General features: G+C 47.0%; 2 protein-coding genes across 5 annotated transcripts; one reads left to right on the top strand and one right to left on the bottom strand.

Annotated features, from left to right (window-relative positions):
- Nucleotides 1-563: 563 nt before the first annotated feature.
- Nucleotides 564-4650, top strand: Asphd1 (aspartate beta-hydroxylase domain containing 1). Of its 4 annotated transcripts, none has more exons than XM_048789773.1 (4): nt 564-756; nt 1803-1979; nt 3625-3738; nt 4406-4650. In XM_048789773.1, exons 2-4 carry the CDS (start codon nt 1874-1876, stop codon nt 4513-4515), a joined length of 330 nt encoding a protein of 109 aa, XP_048645730.1. In that variant the 5' UTR covers nt 564-756; nt 1803-1873; the 3' UTR covers nt 4516-4650. The 4 variants fall into 4 exon arrangements, with proteins under 4 accessions (XP_048645730.1, XP_048645729.1, XP_048645731.1 ...); XM_048789772.1 differs by having other exon boundaries at nt 1767-1979; XM_048789774.1 differs by lacking the exon at nt 564-756 and adding an exon at nt 974-988.
- A 147-nt stretch (nt 4651-4797) lies between these two features.
- On the bottom strand, nt 4798-17600 carry Kctd13 (potassium channel tetramerization domain containing 13). The gene is made up of 6 exons (XM_015491278.2): nt 17164-17600; nt 15760-15929; nt 8234-8323; nt 8096-8148; nt 7241-7436; nt 4798-5565 (listed from the first exon to the last, which is right to left on the bottom strand). Exons 1-6 carry the CDS (start codon nt 17405-17407, stop codon nt 5329-5331), a joined length of 990 nt encoding a protein of 329 aa, XP_015346764.1. The 5' UTR covers nt 17408-17600; the 3' UTR covers nt 4798-5328.
- Nucleotides 17601-18613: the final 1013 nt, after the last annotated feature.

Genomic DNA, 18613 nt, shown 5'->3' with positions numbered 1-18613 from the left:
GAGAGACCCTTTCTCTTACAACACAACCCCGGCCAGCTGCCAGGCAGCTTCAACTGGTCTCCCTCGCCACGCTTAGGGAGCGCCCTTTTCAGCACCACCAGCGCGCGGACAGCTCTTCTCGGCCCCGCCTGCGTCCGCCTGCCCTCGGCTTGGCGGGCATTGGCTGAAGCCGCTTTCACTAACGTTCGGGCTCCCGGCGTGGGCTGGCTCTTGTGAAGGCCAAGGGGGAGGAGGAGTCACAGGCTGACTACTCGAGGGACTCGCAGACCCACTGACTGGCGGTGGCCTCCCTGCCTGCAGTCCCTGAGCCCCGGCAGAGTCAGTCAGTCCCTGGTCTCGCTCCACCCCCTGGGTTAGCCCCGCCCCCATCCAGACCCCGCCCCTCCTTTTCGCATTGCGGGGCTGCGGGAGGTTGGCACAGTGCCCCCTGTGCCCCACGTGGCGCCAGGTCCGGGCTGTGGGGGGCAGGGAGGCAAATCCAGAGCTGAGTTACCCCTCCCCCAGAGCTGAGTCGCGTTGCCACTGGGAGGGGTCGGAGGTAGCTAAGCTGGGAGGGCTGCGGGAAGGAGTGACGTCAGGGTGAGTGGGAGCCAAGGAAGGAGCGAGTAGGAGAGAGGGAACGAGAGAGAGGCAAGACCAGCGGGTCGGGTCGAGTGAGGAGCGAGGGCAAGAAGGAGAGAAGAGGGAGGAAGGAGAGAGAGAGGCCACCACGGAGGAAGACAGGCTGCGGGGTCCTGGGCTGCGGGTCCAGGCGGGGTAGGAACGGCTGTCTGTCCGGGGAAGCTAGAAGGGAAAGGGAGGGCGAGCTAAAGAAGGAGCGGGGGTGGAGGGAGAAGAAAAGAGGGGAGAGTGGAAGACTGAGGGTGGAGAGAGGCAGAGGGAGAGGAGACTGCCCGAGGAGAAGGAAGAGAGAGGGAGAGAAGGGCGATAGAGGAGAAAGGAGGAGAGCGATAGAGGGAGGGGAGACAACTGAATGGAGGAAGGAGAGGTAAGAGGAGAGGGGAGAGCGAGCTAGGAGGCTCCTATCACCTGAAGGAGGGGAGAGAGAGGTGCAAAGTAGAGAGGAGACATCAGAGAGGCCAACGAACCAGGAGAGGGGATGTGGAAGGGAAACTGCCCAGGGGGGGACCAGGAAGCAGCCATTGAGGGGCCAGGTGGAGAGCTGGGGGGACCAGGAAACTGGGGTCTGGAAGATGCCCCAGACCTCTTGGCCAGGGCCTCCCTGCCTGTTATGCTTCCATGGCCTCTGCCCCTGGCCTCCTCAGCCCTTACCTTGCTCCTCGGAGCCCTCACTTCCCTGTTCCTCTGGTACTGCTACCGGCTGGGTTCCCAAGACATACAGGCTCTGGGGGCTGGGAGCCAGGCTGGAGGTGTTAGTGGTGGGCCTAGGGGATGCCCTGAGGTTGGCAGACCAGGCCCAAGGAGCCCTGGGGAGCCTGGAGAAGGACCCAGAGCAGAAGGCCTAGTGAGCCGTCGACTTCGGGCCTATGCCAGGCGCTACTCATGGGCTGGCATGGGTAGGGTGAGGCGGGCAGCTCAGGGTGGCCCAGGCCTCGGAGGAGGGCCAGGTATCCTGGGCATTCAGCGCCCAGGCCTGTTTTTTCTACCAGACCTGCCTTCAGCCCCCTTTGTGCCACGGGATGCCCAACGGCATGATGTGGAACTCTTAGAAAGCAGCTTCCCTGCCATTTTGCGGGACTTTGGGGCTGTGAGCTGGGACTTCTCAGGGACTACCCCTCTGCCTCGGGGCTGGTCCCCACCCCTAGCCCCTGGGTGCTACCAGCTCCTGCTGTACCAAGCAGGCCGGTGCCAACCCAGCAACTGCCGACGGTGCCCGGGAGCCTATAGGGCACTGAGAGGGCTGCGGAGCTTTATGAGTGCCAACACCTTCGGCAATGCTGGCTTTTCTGTCCTTCTACCTGGGGCCCGGCTCGAGGGCCGCTGTGGGCCCACCAACGCTCGGGTTAGATGCCATCTGGGTAAGTAAATCCTGCCTTTAGACAACTTCCTTGCTTCTACAGTGCCTCATCCAGACCTGCTTCTCAGCTGATGAACCTTTCTGCTATGAATTTTCCTCATGCCTTTCTTCTCAGAATCTTCTATTATTCATTATTGCCCACAGGGCACTTTACCACTGAACCACATTCCCAGTCCTTTTTTTTTTGTATTTTATTTTGATATAGGGTCTTGTTAAATTGTTTAAGTTGCTGAGGTTGGCTCTGAACTTTCGATCCCCCAGCCTCAGCCTCCCCAGCTGCTGGGATTACAAGCATGCACTGTGGTGTCCGGCCACAGTAGCATTTTCTGAGCTTTACTTCTCTGCAAACCATCTTCATAACCTCTACCATAGTCATTTAGCCCCAGTATGATGTTTCTTCACATTGACTCTCCTGCCACCTTTGGTTTTAATTATTTAATGAAAAGCAATCTTTATAGAATTGTGATCATCAGTATTTCTTACTCTACATAGAAAGTACTCATAACATAAAATTTAAATTAAAAAAAAAAAGAGGGCTGGGGTTGTGGCTCAGTGCCTACCACGTGGGAGGCACCGGGTTCAATACTCAGCACCACATAAAAATAAAATATTGTGTCCACCTATAACTAAAATATAAATAAAGAAAAAAGAAAGCCTTAAACATTTTAGTTAAATACTCCAGTCACTCCAAGCCTGGGGCCTCTATTTTCTTCATCGAAAAGGTATCAATATTAGTGAGGTGTTAAAGCTCCAGGAGCACCAACCTGAGATTTTTAATATATTTTTGTAGTTGTGGATGGATATAATACCTTTATTTTATTTATTTATCTTTATATGGTGCTGAGGATCAAACCCAGGCCTCACACGTGCTAGGCAAGTGCTCTACCACTGAGCCACAACCCCAGCCTCTGAGACTTTCTTTTTGATGTTTTGAAGATTGAAAGAAAATGGAAATCAACTTCTGATTGTTACTGTATGCCATGACCTTGTTTCACCTAAAAGCATCTCCTTGCAGCCAGTTGGATGTGTCCTATACTTTGGGGCAGGCTGACCTCAGGACTAAGTCCAGATCCTTCCTCTCCTTCCTCCCACCATACTGTAAATCATGAAGGCTTTCTGGCTGATTCAGGCAGATGTCACATACTGTTGAACTTCTAACCTAGAAAGCGTTCCTCCTTATCATTGCCTAGAAGACTCCTACCCAGCCTTTGGGAGTATTTTCAAATCCTGGGCCTCCTCTGGGATGCCTGCCTATTGTCCATCATTTAAGTAGGTCTCATTTTTTCCACCATGCCCAACTGTATGATCCTTGGGCCAGGATGGACTCCTTAGTTGTATCTTGTGAGGAGACTGTGCCTGCAGATAGTGGGTTCTTGAGGTGAATTGTCAGGAAACCAAGAAGGAGATGCCATTTGCTCCAGGAAGCTTTCTTTATTCTCTAAAAATGATAGATTATGCTTTCCACAGAAGCACTTCCGTGATCTCCTGGCACTTCTTCCATCTGGTACTTTGTTGATTATACTCCAATCACCAACCAGAGAGCAAGGAGGGACCACCACAGAACCTGGCCTTTAGATCTGCTGACTGAGCAGAGTGGGCGCCTTGGGCAGAAGCAGAGGAGTTAAATGCCTGGTCTGTTCCCACAGGTGTGAAGATCCCCCCTGGCTGTGAGCTGGTGGTTGGGGGTGAGCCCCAGTGCTGGGCTGAGGGGCACTGTCTCCTGGTGGATGACTCCTTCCTGTACACAGTGGCTCATAATGGTAATGGGGCCTCCTCTCTGCTGAGGGTGGGGGTGAGGATGAAAGAGTGAAGGAGACTTAGAGGGCTGCAGAATCAGGCCCAGCTGACTTCCTGTCCCAGCACCACCAATTCTCAACTGCATGATCTTGAGTGAGTCACATAACTCCAATCACCTATGTGGCAACTGCCCTTTTTTTTTTTCTCTTGGCACAGGGGATAGAATCCAGGGGCACTCTACCACTGATGGATATCTCAGCTCTTCCTTAAAATTTTGAGACGGGGTCTCACTAAGTTGTGGAGGCTGGCCTTCAAATTGTGATCCTCCTTTAGTCTCCCAAATTGCTGGGATTATAAACTGCCTTTTCATTTTTTAATAAAGCAATCACAGGTTAAATAAGTTAATGGAGGTACATACAAAATAGCTCACAGCACAGGACTTCAGGTCTGGATCACCTGGGCTTCTCTCCTCCCTCTACATTTTGGGGTCAGATATTGGGAAAATCATTTAAGCTTATTATACCTTAGTTGCTTTGTATAACCACGGAGCTACCTCATAATTTGTTTTGGTGATTAAGAGTTCATACATATAAAGGGCTAGAACAGAGGTTGGCACCTATATACTCTTTTGAGTCTCTAGTGAGTGCTTCATGTCAGCTGCTGTTCTGTTTCTATCCTCATGTGCCCTAGGTTCCCCTGAAGATGGGCCTAGAGTAGTCTTCATTGTGGACCTCTGGCACCCCAACGTGGCTGGGGCTGAACGTCAGGCCCTCGACTTTGTCTTCGCACCAGACCCTTGAAGGAAGGTGTTCCCTTCAGACACCTGGCTGGAGAGATGCTTTAGTGGCAGCCAGGACCACCTCCTCTGTGAGGGTTGGGAGGGGGCTGTGGATGGCCAGTAAGTGCTGAAATATAAATTTTGAACCCTTTCCTAACTCCTGTGTACTTCCTTCCCAGCTACCAGCCTCAGGGAGGGCTTGGGGCGGAACTCCTGCCTTCTGCCATACAACTAGCCAGGCATCACCTAACACAAGCCGTCTCCCCATTCCTCTCCCTGGGTGAACCAGCAGCAGGCTTTCAACTCAACTTTATTCCAATAATTTAATATAAAATTAAAATAATAAATAATATGAAACAGATCAAGAAGATAGCCAAGCTGGCAACAGCCCAGGCCAGCCTAGTACGAAGTTAAGGAGGTAGGGAAAATGGTGGGGAGGGAGGGAAGCAGAGTACCTTGCACAGTGGTGGGAGGTGGCTCAGAACATGGTGGATGTTGCTAAGGACTGGCTCAACACTTAGGTGTGTACACTGTACTAAAAAAAGAGAAAGGGGATTCTAAGTTCTTCTAAACCATCTGGTGAAGGAAAGATCGCAGGACAAGAATGGGGAGGAGGGGCCTTCTGAAGGGCTCTGCCTGAGGGGGGGGGCTGGAATGTACAACTGTTAGCAGTGAGTGAACATGAACGGAAAAGGGCGCAAGTGAACTGTACTATGCAATGAAGGGACAGAAGACCCACGACTTGGCCAGCAGAGCCGGGGCAAAGGTCTGGGGACGGGAGAAAAATAAGAGGTATGGATGGGTCCCAGGAGGAAGGCAGGGGAAGGGTCAAAAGTCAGTCCTTGAAAACAATCTGTTGGCCATGAGGACGCTCATCGTGGGTGATATGGCGCCTGACGTGGATCCTGCGGACACGGTGCTCTCGGTTCTCTTCATCTTCCCCTCGGCCTGCCCCACCACCTCCAGATGCACCCCCTGTGGCCTCAAGGAGGGCTGGGTCTGGGTCCCGGGGAGTCTCATAGATGAGGATGTTCAGGGTCTCCTCGAAGATCCGGGCCTCTGGGAATTCCACCTGCAAAAAGCCATCAATCTCCCCACTCCTACCCTCTGGTCCAGTCCCATAGTCCCTGTCCCCCACAGCTCCTGCACTCATGTGCCTCCCAGCCTCTGCAGTCAGGTTCTCCGGCCTGGACTGTCCCCTCTGCAACTTCTTTGCCTGGCAAACTCATACTCCAAGCTCTGAAGCCTAATGAGTGACTGCACTACGCTAGGTATTGTTATAGGAATGGGGAATATGACAGCGAACAGAACACAAAAGTTCCTGCCCTTGGCATGTCTCCATTCTAGGAGGAGGACTCAGACATACACTCAAAACATAACCTAAGTCAGATGATGACAAATGTTATGCAAAAACACATCAAGAAAAGGGAAGGAGATTGGCCATGGCCAGTGTGACATCTTTCAAGAGGGAGTTTAGGGATATCACTGGAGGGTATATCTAACCAAAGCATGGGAGGGAGGCAGACCAGGGACAGCTAGAGAAAGCAGGCTGGGGAGTGGCAATGGCACCCAGGTCAGTGGTATGCCTAGTGGATTATTCAAAGATCAACAAGGAGGCCAATGCCATTGAGGCAGAGTGATGAACGGAAGTACACAGAAACAAAGTCAAGAAGTTGTTGGGGTACTCCACTCGTGTGGCCTTGGAAGGATATAATGTACGTAGCTCTGAACAAGTTGTATTCTAATTATTGGTTTATCTTCCTTTCTTCCCAATTGCAGAAGAAACCTTCAAAAAGCTGAGTCATTCATTCACTCATGCATTCCATCAATGTTTCCTACCTGTGTAACAAGGGCCAGCCTAGTGTTGGGGACACAGGAAAGAAAAAGGCAAAGAATTGCCTGGCCACTGAAGCAGCCCCCATTTCCACACCCATACACTATCATAAATGCTATCTCCAGCTAAGAAGGGAGTGTGACCAACTTTGAGATGGTTGGATTCAAAATTCATGAGCAAAGGTGTCCCAAGGAAAATGATGCTTGGCTTGGGTCTTAATGGTTAGGTACAGGTTCATTAAGTAGAAAGGGACAGGGAAAAAAAAATTCCAAAAAGAATGTGTGCAGAGGTAGGAGGTGTGAAGTGGCTTTGGGGAGTACCCAGGGCATAGCCTCATATTAAGTTCAGAAGGAACAGGTGAAGAAGGGCTTGCTCATTACTCAGCTTATCCTCCTCTGCGGTTCCGAGTCTGGTGCAGTGTTTAGTGCAGAGCAGGTGCTTGAGAAACATTTGCTGATGATTGTCATGTTCATGACTCAGAATCCACAAACTCAGATGTGTTCCAAGAGACCATGTGGTCCTCAGGTTTTAAGAAACTTTTGTGGATAATAGATCCTTCTGAAATTCTAAAGACAACCATGGACCTTCTAGACAGAAAAATGTACACACCTCCAAACCTGCAACTATTGCCGGGGATGCAGAGGTTAAGAACCCTGCTCTATGAGATGCCCTGAGTTCAATCCTCAGCACAGAAGACAACCCTGCTCTAAACCAACACCTTCATTTTACAGGGAAAGAAAGAGACCACTGAAGTAAGATGACCTGCCCAAGTTACACAGCCAAGGCCCCAGAACTCTGGCCCCTGACTCCAACTGAAGGACTCTCCCTGCCCCATCAGCTAAGCTGCCTCTGTCCAGAGTCCTGGTTCTACCCACCCTCATGCCTCCCTGACCAGTCTTGGAACCCCTCTGACCTTGGTTTGCTTCTTCTCCGTGGCATAGACAATGGAGGTGCAACACACCTCGGCGATTTTGCGACCCTGCCCGTAGAAAGACCAGCAGCAGATCTCATCCCCCAGGACATCCTTGAGGAAGAGCAGTCGCCCGTGGAAGCGCAGGGCCAATTTGTCAAACAGTTCGATGTTCTTAAGTAGGTTGTCATCTGAAGTGCTGAGGACCAGGTGGGGAGGGGGGGGCAGCAAGGCCTCAGCATGACTGGCTTCCCCTTCCTGCTCCGCCCCCACTCCTGAAGGCACTCTGGTTCTGCCCTGCAGGATCTTCCAGACAAACAGGCCTCAAAAGGGAAATAGCATTTGCTGGGTAAATCCCAGCAAGCACAGCCGTTCAGCTCCCCATGTAGGCTCTTGAGCCAGGCTGCTTCACCAAGCTGCCACATCAGGCACCCCAGCTCTGCCACTTTTTAACTGACTGACACTAGGCGAGTTACTTAACACCTCTTGGTGCCTCAATCTCCTCATCTGTCAATGGAGTTCACAACACCTACCTCAAAACAGGGGGAGAGTTGTCTAAGTTAACAGAGCACTTAGAGAAATCTGGTTTGAAAATCAGCACTTAGTCCATGACAGCCATCATTTAGTCCTCATCTAAACCTCTGTGTACTGAGGATACAACTGAAGCTCTGAATGGGGGATGATCTGCTCAAAGTACCCAGTGGGCAAGTGGCAGAGCTGGAATGTGCACTGAGGCAGGCATCCTTATTGCCCTGTGTGGCCACAGCCTTCCCTTTGGACCCGCAGCAGGGCTGTGCACCCCAGATTTTGCCTGGTTTGCACATGAACACACACACCCTGCCCAACCATAGCAGTCACCTGGTATAGGAGTACTTGTTGTTACTGCGGTTGTGCAGGAGCTTCACCACGGGCTGTTGGGGGAGAGGAGGAGAAGGATGGGATCAGGCTGCAGGGAGAGGCCCTAAGCCTCCAACCCACAGAGCTCAGGGGCCTCACCTTAGAGGTGCTGGCCAGGAGCTGCTGCTCCTCCCGGGGAGATGTCACCGTGGGGATGAGGCACAGCGGGCACAGGTTCTCCCTTCTTTGCTGGGGAAGAAGTGGAAGGTGGTTAACAATATAACCAGAGGTCATTCGCTCCTTCACTTAAAGGCCTTCAAAAGCTGCTTGTGTGGGCTGGGGATATAGTTCAGTTGGTAGAGTGCTTGCTTGCCTTGCATGTGCAAGGCCTTGGGTTCAATCCCCAGCACCAAAAATAGACAGACAGACAGATAGATAAATAAATAAATGCTGCTTGTGGCCCTGGGCAGGAGAAAAATCCAGACTCAGTGGTCCACCAGGCTGTGCAGGATCCCATCTCTGCTGGCTCTGCTGCCTGCCTTGCTCCTTCATGCTTCCAGCTGTGTCCATCCTGGCCCTGGGTTTCCACTCTGCTGCCTGCACTGTTGGCTGCTTTGTACTATTCAGATCTTGGCTCAAAGGTGCCTCTTCACAGTGCCAGCCCTGCTCACTAAGGGCCCTGGCTAAAGCAGCCTCCTGTTTGCTTAACCACTGAGCCACGTCCCTAGCGCTTTGTATCCTTTGAGACAGAGTCTTGATAAGTTGCTTTAGGGACTAAGTTGCTGAGGCTGGCCTTAAACTTGTAATCCTGCCTCAGCCTCCTGAGTCACAGGGACTAGAGGCGTGCACCATGGTGCTCAGCCAATTTCCCTATTTTTCCCCCTAAGGCTTCTTCAAAATTAATATGGAAGGCTGGTGGAGTAGCATATGCTGTAGCCCCAGTAACTTGGGAGACTGAGGCAGGAGACCAGGAGTTCAAGACCAGCCTGGGCAACATGACAAGACCCCACCTCAAAATAAGTAAGTGAATTAATAAATAAAACAAAATGTAAATGAAATAAAAGTCTAAAACTAGAGTCAAATTTTTTTCAGGGAGTGGGGGGGAAGTACTGGGGATCAAACCCAGAGCACTTTATCACTAAACACCCTTCCCCTTTTATTTTTTGAAACACTGGTCATTGCTAAGTTGCTAAGGTTGGCCTTGAAATTGTGATCCTCCCTTTCTCAGCTCCCAAGTTGCTGGGATTAAAGCATGTACCATGTCACCTGCCTCAGGGTTAGTTTTTTAAAAGAGCCAAGAGGAGACACTATGTACACTACAAAACCATAATAAATACAGTGTAGTTCTGGCGCAGAAGTAAAAAACAACTTGGACACAATAGACAGCTCAGAAACAGACTGGTGTGTATGAGAACTGATATTTGAAAAAGGACACCATAGATGAGCGGGGGTAAGTATGGAGAGTACGTTAGTTACTTATTGCTGAACAAACTGCCCGCGAACTTAGCAGCCTCAATTAACAAAATGCATTCATTATTTCAGTTTGCATAAGTCAGGAATTCAGAAGTGGCTTCACCAGACCATTCTGGCATGAGTTATCTCACATGGTTGTGATCAGCAGGAGTTATTGGCATCTGAAGATGATTCCCTCTAGAGGATCCATTTCTGAGGAAGCTTTCTTGTACGGCTGGTAACAGTTGTTGGCAGGAAACACCCAACCCCTGCCTTATGGACCTCTCTACTGGTTTGCTTGAGAATCCTTGTAACATAGCAGCTGGCTTCTCTAGAGCAAATAATCCAAGCAAAAGCAAGGTGGAAGCCTCATTGTCCTCTGATACAGATTCATGAGCCCTACTCAAGGTGCAAGGAGGTGACACTAGGAATGACTACTTGAGGATAAGAATCACTGGGGCTGCCCTGGAGGTTGGCTGCAAAGTCCACCCTCTGATGATTCACATGCAAAACCCATTCGCCCCTTCCCAACATCCCTCAAAGTCTCATCCCATTACAGCATCAACTCAAAGTATAGAATGCTGACATCTCAATCAGGCCCGGGTGGGGATGAGGCTACTTGGGTATAATTCCCTAAATATAGCTCCTGAAGGACTTTCCCTAAAGACCTGGGAATAAGAAACAAATTGTCTCCTCCACATACTCAATATGCAATGGCCAAACAGGCACAGGATGACCACGGGGGACACTCTTGTTCAAAATGGGGCAGGGGAAACAGAAGGCACAGAGAAATTCCTGGTCCTAGAGATTCTGTGATTCCTTTGGCCACAGGCTGGGAATTCTTTAATGCCTACCCTTGTTCAGAAACAATTCTCTAGGCTCCTATGCTGAGTCAGCCTTCCTTTTCATGAAAGATGTTTGCAGCTCCATAGTTTCCTCAGCCTGCTTCCTGCCTGTGGAAGTTTGGGAGTCCAAAGGCCTCTTCTTTTGCTGTCTCTGTCCCTTTTGATCCAAGCTAGTAGTGTTTCTGTCAATATAATTATATTTAATACTTATCATCTTAAAAGTCTTGGGGTTTGCTTCCCAAGAAAAAAGCCATACTCACAAATCTGTAAGATATGCCCTTCTCTACTTTAGGCTTGTGCTCAGACTCCTGAGGGACGACATCCTAAGCATTTCTTAGAAGTGCTATTATTTATCAAATGATTCTCCGAGGCATCTTCTTGGATATTTCTGAGAACTTTATAATCAAAGGACTTTATAATCCCATTCCCGGTTCATCTTTAGACCATGTTTTCCTGAGAACACCCTGTTTTTAATCTTTGCCTGGCAGTCACTTGTTAAATTGAACATATTTGGGCTGGGGATGTGGCTCAAGCGGTAGCGCGCTGGCCTGGCATGTGTGTGGCCCGGGTTCGATCCTCAGCACCACATACAAAGATGTTATGTCCGCCAATAACTAAAAAATAAATATTAAAAATTCTCTCTCTCTCTCTCTCTCTCCTCTCTCTTTAAAAAAAATAAAAATAAAAATAAATTGAACATATTTATTATTTGGAAGGCTGTGAATTTCTAAATCGAACAATTTCTGGCTTTTTTTTTTGGGTTCCACTGCTTTTTCTTTAGGTTTTCTCTCCTCTTCTGTTTTACCATAAGCAATAAGAAACTAGGTGGTACCTTTAGCATTCTATCTGGGAGCCTCCGTAACTAGATAACCAAGTTCATTAGGTATATTTTCTACTTTTTAAATTACCAGAGACAAGGTTGCTAAGCTTTCTGGCAGTATATACCTAGTACATAACTTTCCATCAGTTTCCAAGAACATTTTCCTAACTGTTAAGCCCTCACTGCTGCCACCTCACCGTCATCAATCTTCTATTAACAAACTCTTCAAAGCTCTTTAGGTTTTTACTAACATTATCCTCAGTCCTTTGAATTCCTCCCTACTTCTTAGTTCTAAAGCTACTTCCACATTTGAAGTTTTTCTTATAGCAGATGCCCCACTCCAGGAACCAAAATCTGTATCTCTTGCTGGGTAACAAATTACTACAAACTTAGCTTAAAATAAACATTTATTAACCCATATACTTTCTATGGATCAGGAATTTAAGATTGGCCTAGGTGGGTGGTCCTGGTTCAGGGTCTTTCATGAAGTTATAGTTTAGATGTTGGCTAGGGTATGTCATCTGAAGACTTGACCGGGCCTGGAGTATCTGCTTCCGAGATAGTTCATCCAGATGGCTGAAGGTTTGTGCTGGTGGTTGGCAAGAAGCGTCAGTTCCTTACCAAATGGATCTCCTGAAGGCTGCTTGAGTGTCTTCACAAAATGGCTGGCTCCCAGAATAAATGATCCAAGAGAGGCGCAGAAGAAGTAGTAATGCCTTTTATGTCCTAGCTTCAAAAGTCACACCATATCCCTTCAACAATCTATTTGGTACATATTAGCCCTACTCAGTATGGGAGAGGAAAACTAGCTTACTCTATGGAAGATTAAAAAAAAAAAAGAGTCACATCCCTTCATAATTCACATTTTAAAAACTGAGTACACTACCAAGAGTAAAAGGTCCATACATGAAACTATAAAAACAGAATTACACAAGCTAATAAAAAATGTAGAACAAGAAAAAACTTCTTATATCTTAAATAAGTAAAATATACTACTAAGCAAAAAAAAAAAAGATAATTTGTCTACATTAATGTCAAGAATGTCTCAGTTGACAATGGAAGACAACTTGGTAAGAAATCCCCATGGAATAATGTTGAAGAAATGATAGAATTATAACTATTCTACAACCATAATAAAAATATTGATTCAGGCAAGGATTATCAAATGGTCTACTGTTGATAGGTAATTGCTATTAAATGCCCAAATAATACCATACAGATGGCTTTACAGTTGGCAACAAGGAAAGTAAACATAATAAAAGAATCAAACCAATACCCAAATCCAGGGACCAATTGTGAGCAATATTAATGAGGGCTCATATTAGCAATGTTATGGATCTTTTGATGTAGCCAAATATGAAATATATAACATACCTATAAGGTATTCTAACCAAAATGCTTAGTATCAAGCCTTAAAATTTATGGTTCAATTTACAGGAAATTCAAAACAGGGCTGGGTAACACAACAATGATATCAGGAGAAAATAATCAGGCAGGTTTGATAAGCAGGTCCATTGTATAGGACAACTGGCAGTCTCTAGTAAGTCAGCATCATGAGAAAAAAGGACTGTTTTGGATTAGACAAGACTTACAGAACATGATAACATGATGCAATGTGAGGATCTAGACTGGATTCTGGTTTGGATGAACCAGGTATAAAAACATTTCTGGAACAACTGGAGAAACTGGAATATGCCCTGGATGTTACATAAAAACTTTATTGATACAGAAAGATGGCAATTATTAATAATAATTTTAAAAAGCAGATTATAAAACAGTACACACAGCATGATCTTATTGTGGCAGAGACACACATTTTGCATGCACACAACACACACACACACCAAAAGACCTGGAAAAAAACTGTTGCTCATATTTTTTTGGTTATCTGTGTTTACTAAAGTTCTACAATTGATATTACAAATTCTGCTTTAAATATAATGAGTGGTTATTTGTAATTTTTAAAAAAAATCAACACCAGATGCTACAGACAGGTGACATTCTAAGAGAAAATACTGACAATATCTAAAATTGACTACAAATTATTATCTAGATGGGGTTTCTTATGTAAATTTCAAAACCTGGAAAATAATTTGTGTTATTTTCTGAATCCTCTCAAGCATGATAGAAAAATAGTACTATCCTAGATGCTTGGAAGAAAAGTCAATTTATTATCTATAACATGCCTTAGAGCATGTATAATACATGCCATTACATAATAGGGCTTAATTTTCCCTAGGAGCTAAACTAAAATATGCAAGGATCTCCTGCTAAGCAACAAGAGAAAGACAGGAAACTCGCTAGAAAATTTGGTAAAGAATATGAATAAGCAATTTACAGAAGAGTGACACCAAAAAAGCTATCATGAGTATGTATATGAAAGGATGCTCAATCTCATTAGTAATCAAGAGGCATGCAAAGTGGAATGAGATCACTCTATATCCATCAGACTGGCAAAATTAGAAAGGAGGATGCCACGTGTTGAGAATTTGAACAAATGGGATTTCTTATGCACTGAAGATCATGAGAATAAAGCACTAGAACCATTTGGGAGAGCAATCTGACAATATTTACTGAAATTCAGATTGCATATGTTCCATGTCCCAGTAATTCTTTCAGCTACAATCACAAGAAACTCTGGCACAGGAGCGAAAGGGAACATGTACAAGGATACTCACAGTGGCACTATTTGTGGGGACAATCTAGGTCTCCAACCTCAGGGGAATGTATAAATAAAAGATAGCAAGCGAACACCACAGATTCCTGTGCAGCTGTTAGAAGTAAAGAACTAGATGTACATGCAACAGCATGAATAGATTTAAAAAAACAAGTGTTGAATGAAAAACTATGAAACAACACAAACCACTACTCAATGCCATTTATGAAAATTTAAAATGTATATACCAATAATGCTTTAGCTTTTCCAGGGTACAAATATAATCCAAGCGTATGTTATCAAAACATCAGAAATGGATGGATACCCCTGAGGAAAAGGGAAGTGAGTAGGTGATTGGGAATGATGAGGAAAAACTAAAAAGAGAAAAGATTTGCAGAGACCAATGATTACTGTGTGCCATACCCTGAGGAGTGTGCTGAGCTGTGGGGGGTGGAGCTGAGAGGGGTGGAGCTGAGAGGGGTCCTCAGGAAACCTAGAAAGGAGGCAGATGGAGCATGAAGGAAAAGCATTTGGGAATCAGACAACCCGGGGGTGAATCTGAGCTCTGCTGCTTACTGGCTCATTGACCTTGGTTGCTCATTGACCTCATGTTTCTCTTATGTCAACCAAGGGTACAAAATGTACACACAACCAGATAGCAAAATCCTTCCCAATGCATAGTGGGTATACAATAACATTAGCTCAGTTTAAAATTATAGAGCAGGAATGTATTTCTAAGATCTAGTTTAATGTTTTTCCAACTGGCAAGTGATAACTCATTAATGGGTCATGAAATAAGTTTAATGTGTCTCAAACTGTATTAAAGAAGAAAGAAGGAATAAGGAAGAAGAAAGGAAGGAAGAGAGGAAAGAAACAATATATCCAAGTACATTTCACTAAAAGTATCCTTTCATAACACTCTTATTTCAGTTACATGAATGAGTATAAAGTATTTTTTTTTCCTATGGGCTACAGTCATAAAGTTTGAAAACCATGGATATTGTTCAAAGGGATTTTATACCTTTGAATTTCAAGAAGCAGTAAATATTCCCTGAGATAAGAGAAAGTTATTCACTACTTTTTAATCTATAAAGGGCATAAAAGAGAAACTCTTATAATCTCCTATTATTATTGTATCATAAAAGATAAGACATTTTAACATTGTTAAAACGGAACAGAATAAAAGGCTTTATATAAAACTCATTACACTGTACTTATTTTTCCTGACTATCTTTTGGGACACAGAGACAGTGTACCAGCAGTAGGAACTGACTTGCTCAAGGTTGCTCAGTTAGCTGCGGCAGAGGTGACAAGGACCCCTCTGGGTCCTCACTGTGCTTTCCAAGCCCTGTTCTCAGATCCCTAAGGGATCCACAGAAATGGAGCCCAGAAGATGCAGCTCTGCAGCTTCCGTGAGATTTAATTTGACAAAAGAATTTCACTCAAACAAAAACAAACCCTAGGGAGATGGGAGACATGGGAAAATCTGCCTCCCAGGATAGGACCAGATCATGGAGGCTATTATATTCCAATTTAAATTTATATATTTTCCCCAGGGGCACAGGGAACTATTGAGAACTTCTGAGCAAGGAGGAAAATAGATGGGGGTTGTGTTCAAGGATAAATTACTTAGGTGGTTAAATAGCTGGATTGTCTGGGAAGGACCAGCAAGAAGTAGAGAGCAGGTATTTATCATTGCAACAGTCCTGCCATGAGGTGGTAAGGGGGCTGTGCTTGAGGAAGCAGGAATGAAGAGGATCACACCCCCATATTTTCTGGGGTTATTGCCAGCCAGAGCCAGGCTCTCCAGGGCAGACCCTATATCTCCATTTTCCTGCCTAACAGCCAAATGCCTGGGCAACTCTCAGAGGTACATGGACATAGGAACTGAGGAGTAGGGGAAGACCCTCACCTGTAGTGCCAGCTGGCAGTCCTCAATCAGGCCTTGTACCAGGTAGTAGCGGGCTTCTCCTAGTAACTCCCCCAGTTCTCTGGTACTCTCAGGAAGTGGCACAGACCCATCCCGTAGGTAGTTGAGGATCGTACCAAAGTGGCGGCCGCTCCGGTCAATCAACACCCAACCTAGTGGGGTGGGCAGACACAGGAAAAAGGATGGCTTTGCTGGGGTCCCTAGAGCTAACAAATCTTTCTGAAGGCTTTCATCATGACAAAGTTCTCATCAATAACCCCTGGTGTTGATTCTGATCATTTTATTTAATTAAAATATCTACCCCTACCCTCTACTTCCCTTCACTAACATTTTAAACTTTAAATTATTCATAGGACTTATTAACTGTGAATATATACATATATTTTATTGTTTATTTGCTTATTGGACTCTCCCTACCCCCTCCCCAAAAAGCAAACTCCAGGGGCTGGGATTGTGTCTCAGCTGTGGAACGCTCGCCTAGCACAGGTGGGGCCTGGTTGGATCCTCAGCACCACATAAAAATAAAGGCATTGTGTTGTGTCCATCTACACCTAAAAAATAAATATTAAAAAAAAAAAAAGCAAACTCCATAAGACTGATCTTGTCAGATTCCTTTACCAAAGGGTCTCCAGGAGTAACTGGTACTTTGCAAATACTTACTGAATAAATGAATTCTTCACTTTTAGTAGTTAAAGGCTGAACTCCTCCCAAATTTTTATTTTCCTGCAAAATTCAAGGTTCTACTAAGGGCATATGGGTCTCAAACTTAAATGCAACACTCCAAGAAGATAAAGTTCACATGCCAAGACTGTCCACCCTACACTCTGCTGTCCTGGACAAACTCAAAGCAGCTTTCTCCTTCTACAGTGCATTTACAGATGACTCCTCCGTGTACAGGAACTTGCGTTAGGGGAACAGAGAGGCGGCCAAGATCTCCCACTTCTCCAGGCTGGCTGTTAGCAGTTCGGAAGAAGAGAAGGGAACAAAACACTAAGCAAGTTGGAAGAAACTGATGGAGGTTGCCTGAAGGGGTACTGCTGGCAGATGGTTGGTCCCCAAGTCTTTTGAGGGATGAAGGGTAGAAGAATCGATAACAATGACTAGGAAGGGACATGTTGAATCACTGACCACAGCGCCTGGCAGGGTTAGGGATTCCATAAAAGTTGGTTATTGCTAGGGATAAAGGACTGGGGCAGGAGGAATATTTTGAATGAGAAAAGAGAAATACGACGGGAAGCGGGGACTGGAGGGAGATGAGAAAGAACTGACTGGACTACAGTGAGGCTAGAGAACGGACATGACGAGATTTGGCCATGAAAACTGGGGGAAAGGGATTTGGGAATCTGGGGGATGGCAGGGGGGCACGTGAAAGGGTGGCGCGCATACCTCCGGCGTCTGTGAGCACCTCCACGCGGCCGCTGAACATGGCCTTGAGCATGGTGTCTTGTCCCGTGAGGGTGCGCAGCGTGGTGTAGTGCAGCGAGCCACCCACGTTCAGCTTCACGTACTTGCTGTTCGGGGTCAGGGGCTTCAAACCGTAAGCGGCGGAGCCAGGCTCCAGACCCGAGGGATTAGGGACTTCTAGAGATGGGGCCTCGGCTGCCGCCGGGCCAGAGGCCTCGGCCGACATGCCAGGTGGCGGTGGCGGTGGCGGAAATCCCAGGCCCTCTCCGCCCGCTGTCTCTAGCTTCTGAAGACCCGGGACCCTAGCCCCCTGGTCGGAGCTCTTGGCAAACACGCCCACTCTAAGCCGCTACCCTGCAACACTGGCCCTCCGCCTCTTAGCGCTCCAGCCACCCGGAAGCCGAGCAGCTGCGCAGGCGCGCATAGGCCCCGCCCCCTGGCGCAGGGCGGGGCCACAAGTGCAGAATACGCGCAGTTGGGGGCGTTGGCCCGTCACGTGCTGACAGAGGCTGGCCTGGCAGTGCCAGGGGCGCTCTGACCGCGCGTCCAGGAGTCTAGACGGAGGGGGCGCCTGGCTTCTGCACGCTGTGGATGTTGAAGGCGAATTCCCACGACCCATGATTGGGTCTCTGCTCACTGAAGCCCAGAGTGGGCAGGGCATTGGGCAAGGTTTCCCGTCTGCAGCCCGATGCCTTTGGCCGACTGTGAGAACAGCCAATAGAAATTCAAGGGAAGCTCTCAAAGGAGGCCAAGGGCTGGGAGATCCCAGAGGAGGTAGCAGTGGTACTATGCGCCAAGGATGGAAGGTTGGCTGAGCAGGTGATGCTGTTAGTGTTAGCTGAGGAGAAGTAGCCGGGTGGAAATGAGAGGGAAGAGAGTCCAGGCAGAGAGAAGATTAAATACAGTGATTACGCCTGGTGAATTGGAGGAGCAGAGAGAATGTCAGGGGTGGCTGGAGCAACTGAGCAAAGATCTTAAAATCCCAGAAAGAAGCAGTAAGATAGGAATCCACTGTAGATAAAGTGGTGAGAAGTGTTTTTAAATGACCGGTTTAGAGGCTGATACCTCAGAGGCTTAACAGTCTACCTTAATGTATAGCAAAGGGTTTTGCTGGAGGGAAATCCACAGTCCTACCAATTCACTGGGAGATCCTAGGCCAGTCATTTCTCTCTGGGCTTAATTGGTTCTTTTCCCATTGAGTGAGGGGTGCAAATTTAAACGTTTTCAGTAGACAAGAGTGGAAACGAGTGAAGTGGATCATTGATAGGGTATTGGAGAGAGATGGCATGTTGTAACATGGAGAGCTCATGTTCTGCCAAAAGGGGTTGTCAATTCTGGCTTTTCGGACTGGGGATGTGGCTCAAGCGGTAGCGCGCTCGCCTGGCATGCGTGCGGCCCGGGTTCGATCCTCAGCACCACATACAAAGATGTT

This window comes from Marmota marmota, unplaced genomic scaffold, assembly GCF_001458135.2.
Source record: "Marmota marmota marmota unplaced genomic scaffold, marMar, whole genome shotgun sequence".
Taxonomy (NCBI): domain Eukaryota; kingdom Metazoa; phylum Chordata; class Mammalia; order Rodentia; family Sciuridae; genus Marmota; species Marmota marmota.
This window is presented reverse-complemented; position numbering and strand designations above follow the sequence as displayed.

What these genes read in the sequence shown, in the direction of transcription:
- Asphd1 (XM_015491580.2), top strand. Translation starts at nt 1,100, where the DNA reads ATGTGGAAGGGAAACTGCCCAGGGGGGGACCAGGAAGCAGCCATTGAG. An exon ending in TCGGGTTAGATGCCATCTGG is followed by an intron (nt 1,980 to 3,624) that starts GTAAGTAAATCC and finishes CTGTTCCCACAG; the next exon opens with GTGTGAAGATCCCCCCTGGC. An exon ending in GTACACAGTGGCTCATAATG is followed by an intron (nt 3,739 to 4,405) that starts GTAATGGGGCCT and finishes CATGTGCCCTAG; the next exon opens with GTTCCCCTGAAGATGGGCCT.
- Kctd13 (XM_015491278.2), bottom strand. Translation starts at nt 17,407, where the DNA reads ATGTCGGCCGAGGCCTCTGGCCCGGCGGCAGCCGAGGCCCCATCTCTA. An exon ending in GGTGCTCACAGACGCCGGAG is followed by an intron (nt 15,930 to 17,163) that starts GTATGCGCGCCA and finishes CCACCCCACTAG; the next exon opens with GTTGGGTGTTGATTGACCGG. An exon ending in AACAAGTACTCCTATACCAG is followed by an intron (nt 7,437 to 8,095) that starts GTGACTGCTATG and finishes CCTGGTCCTCAG; the next exon opens with CACTTCAGATGACAACCTAC.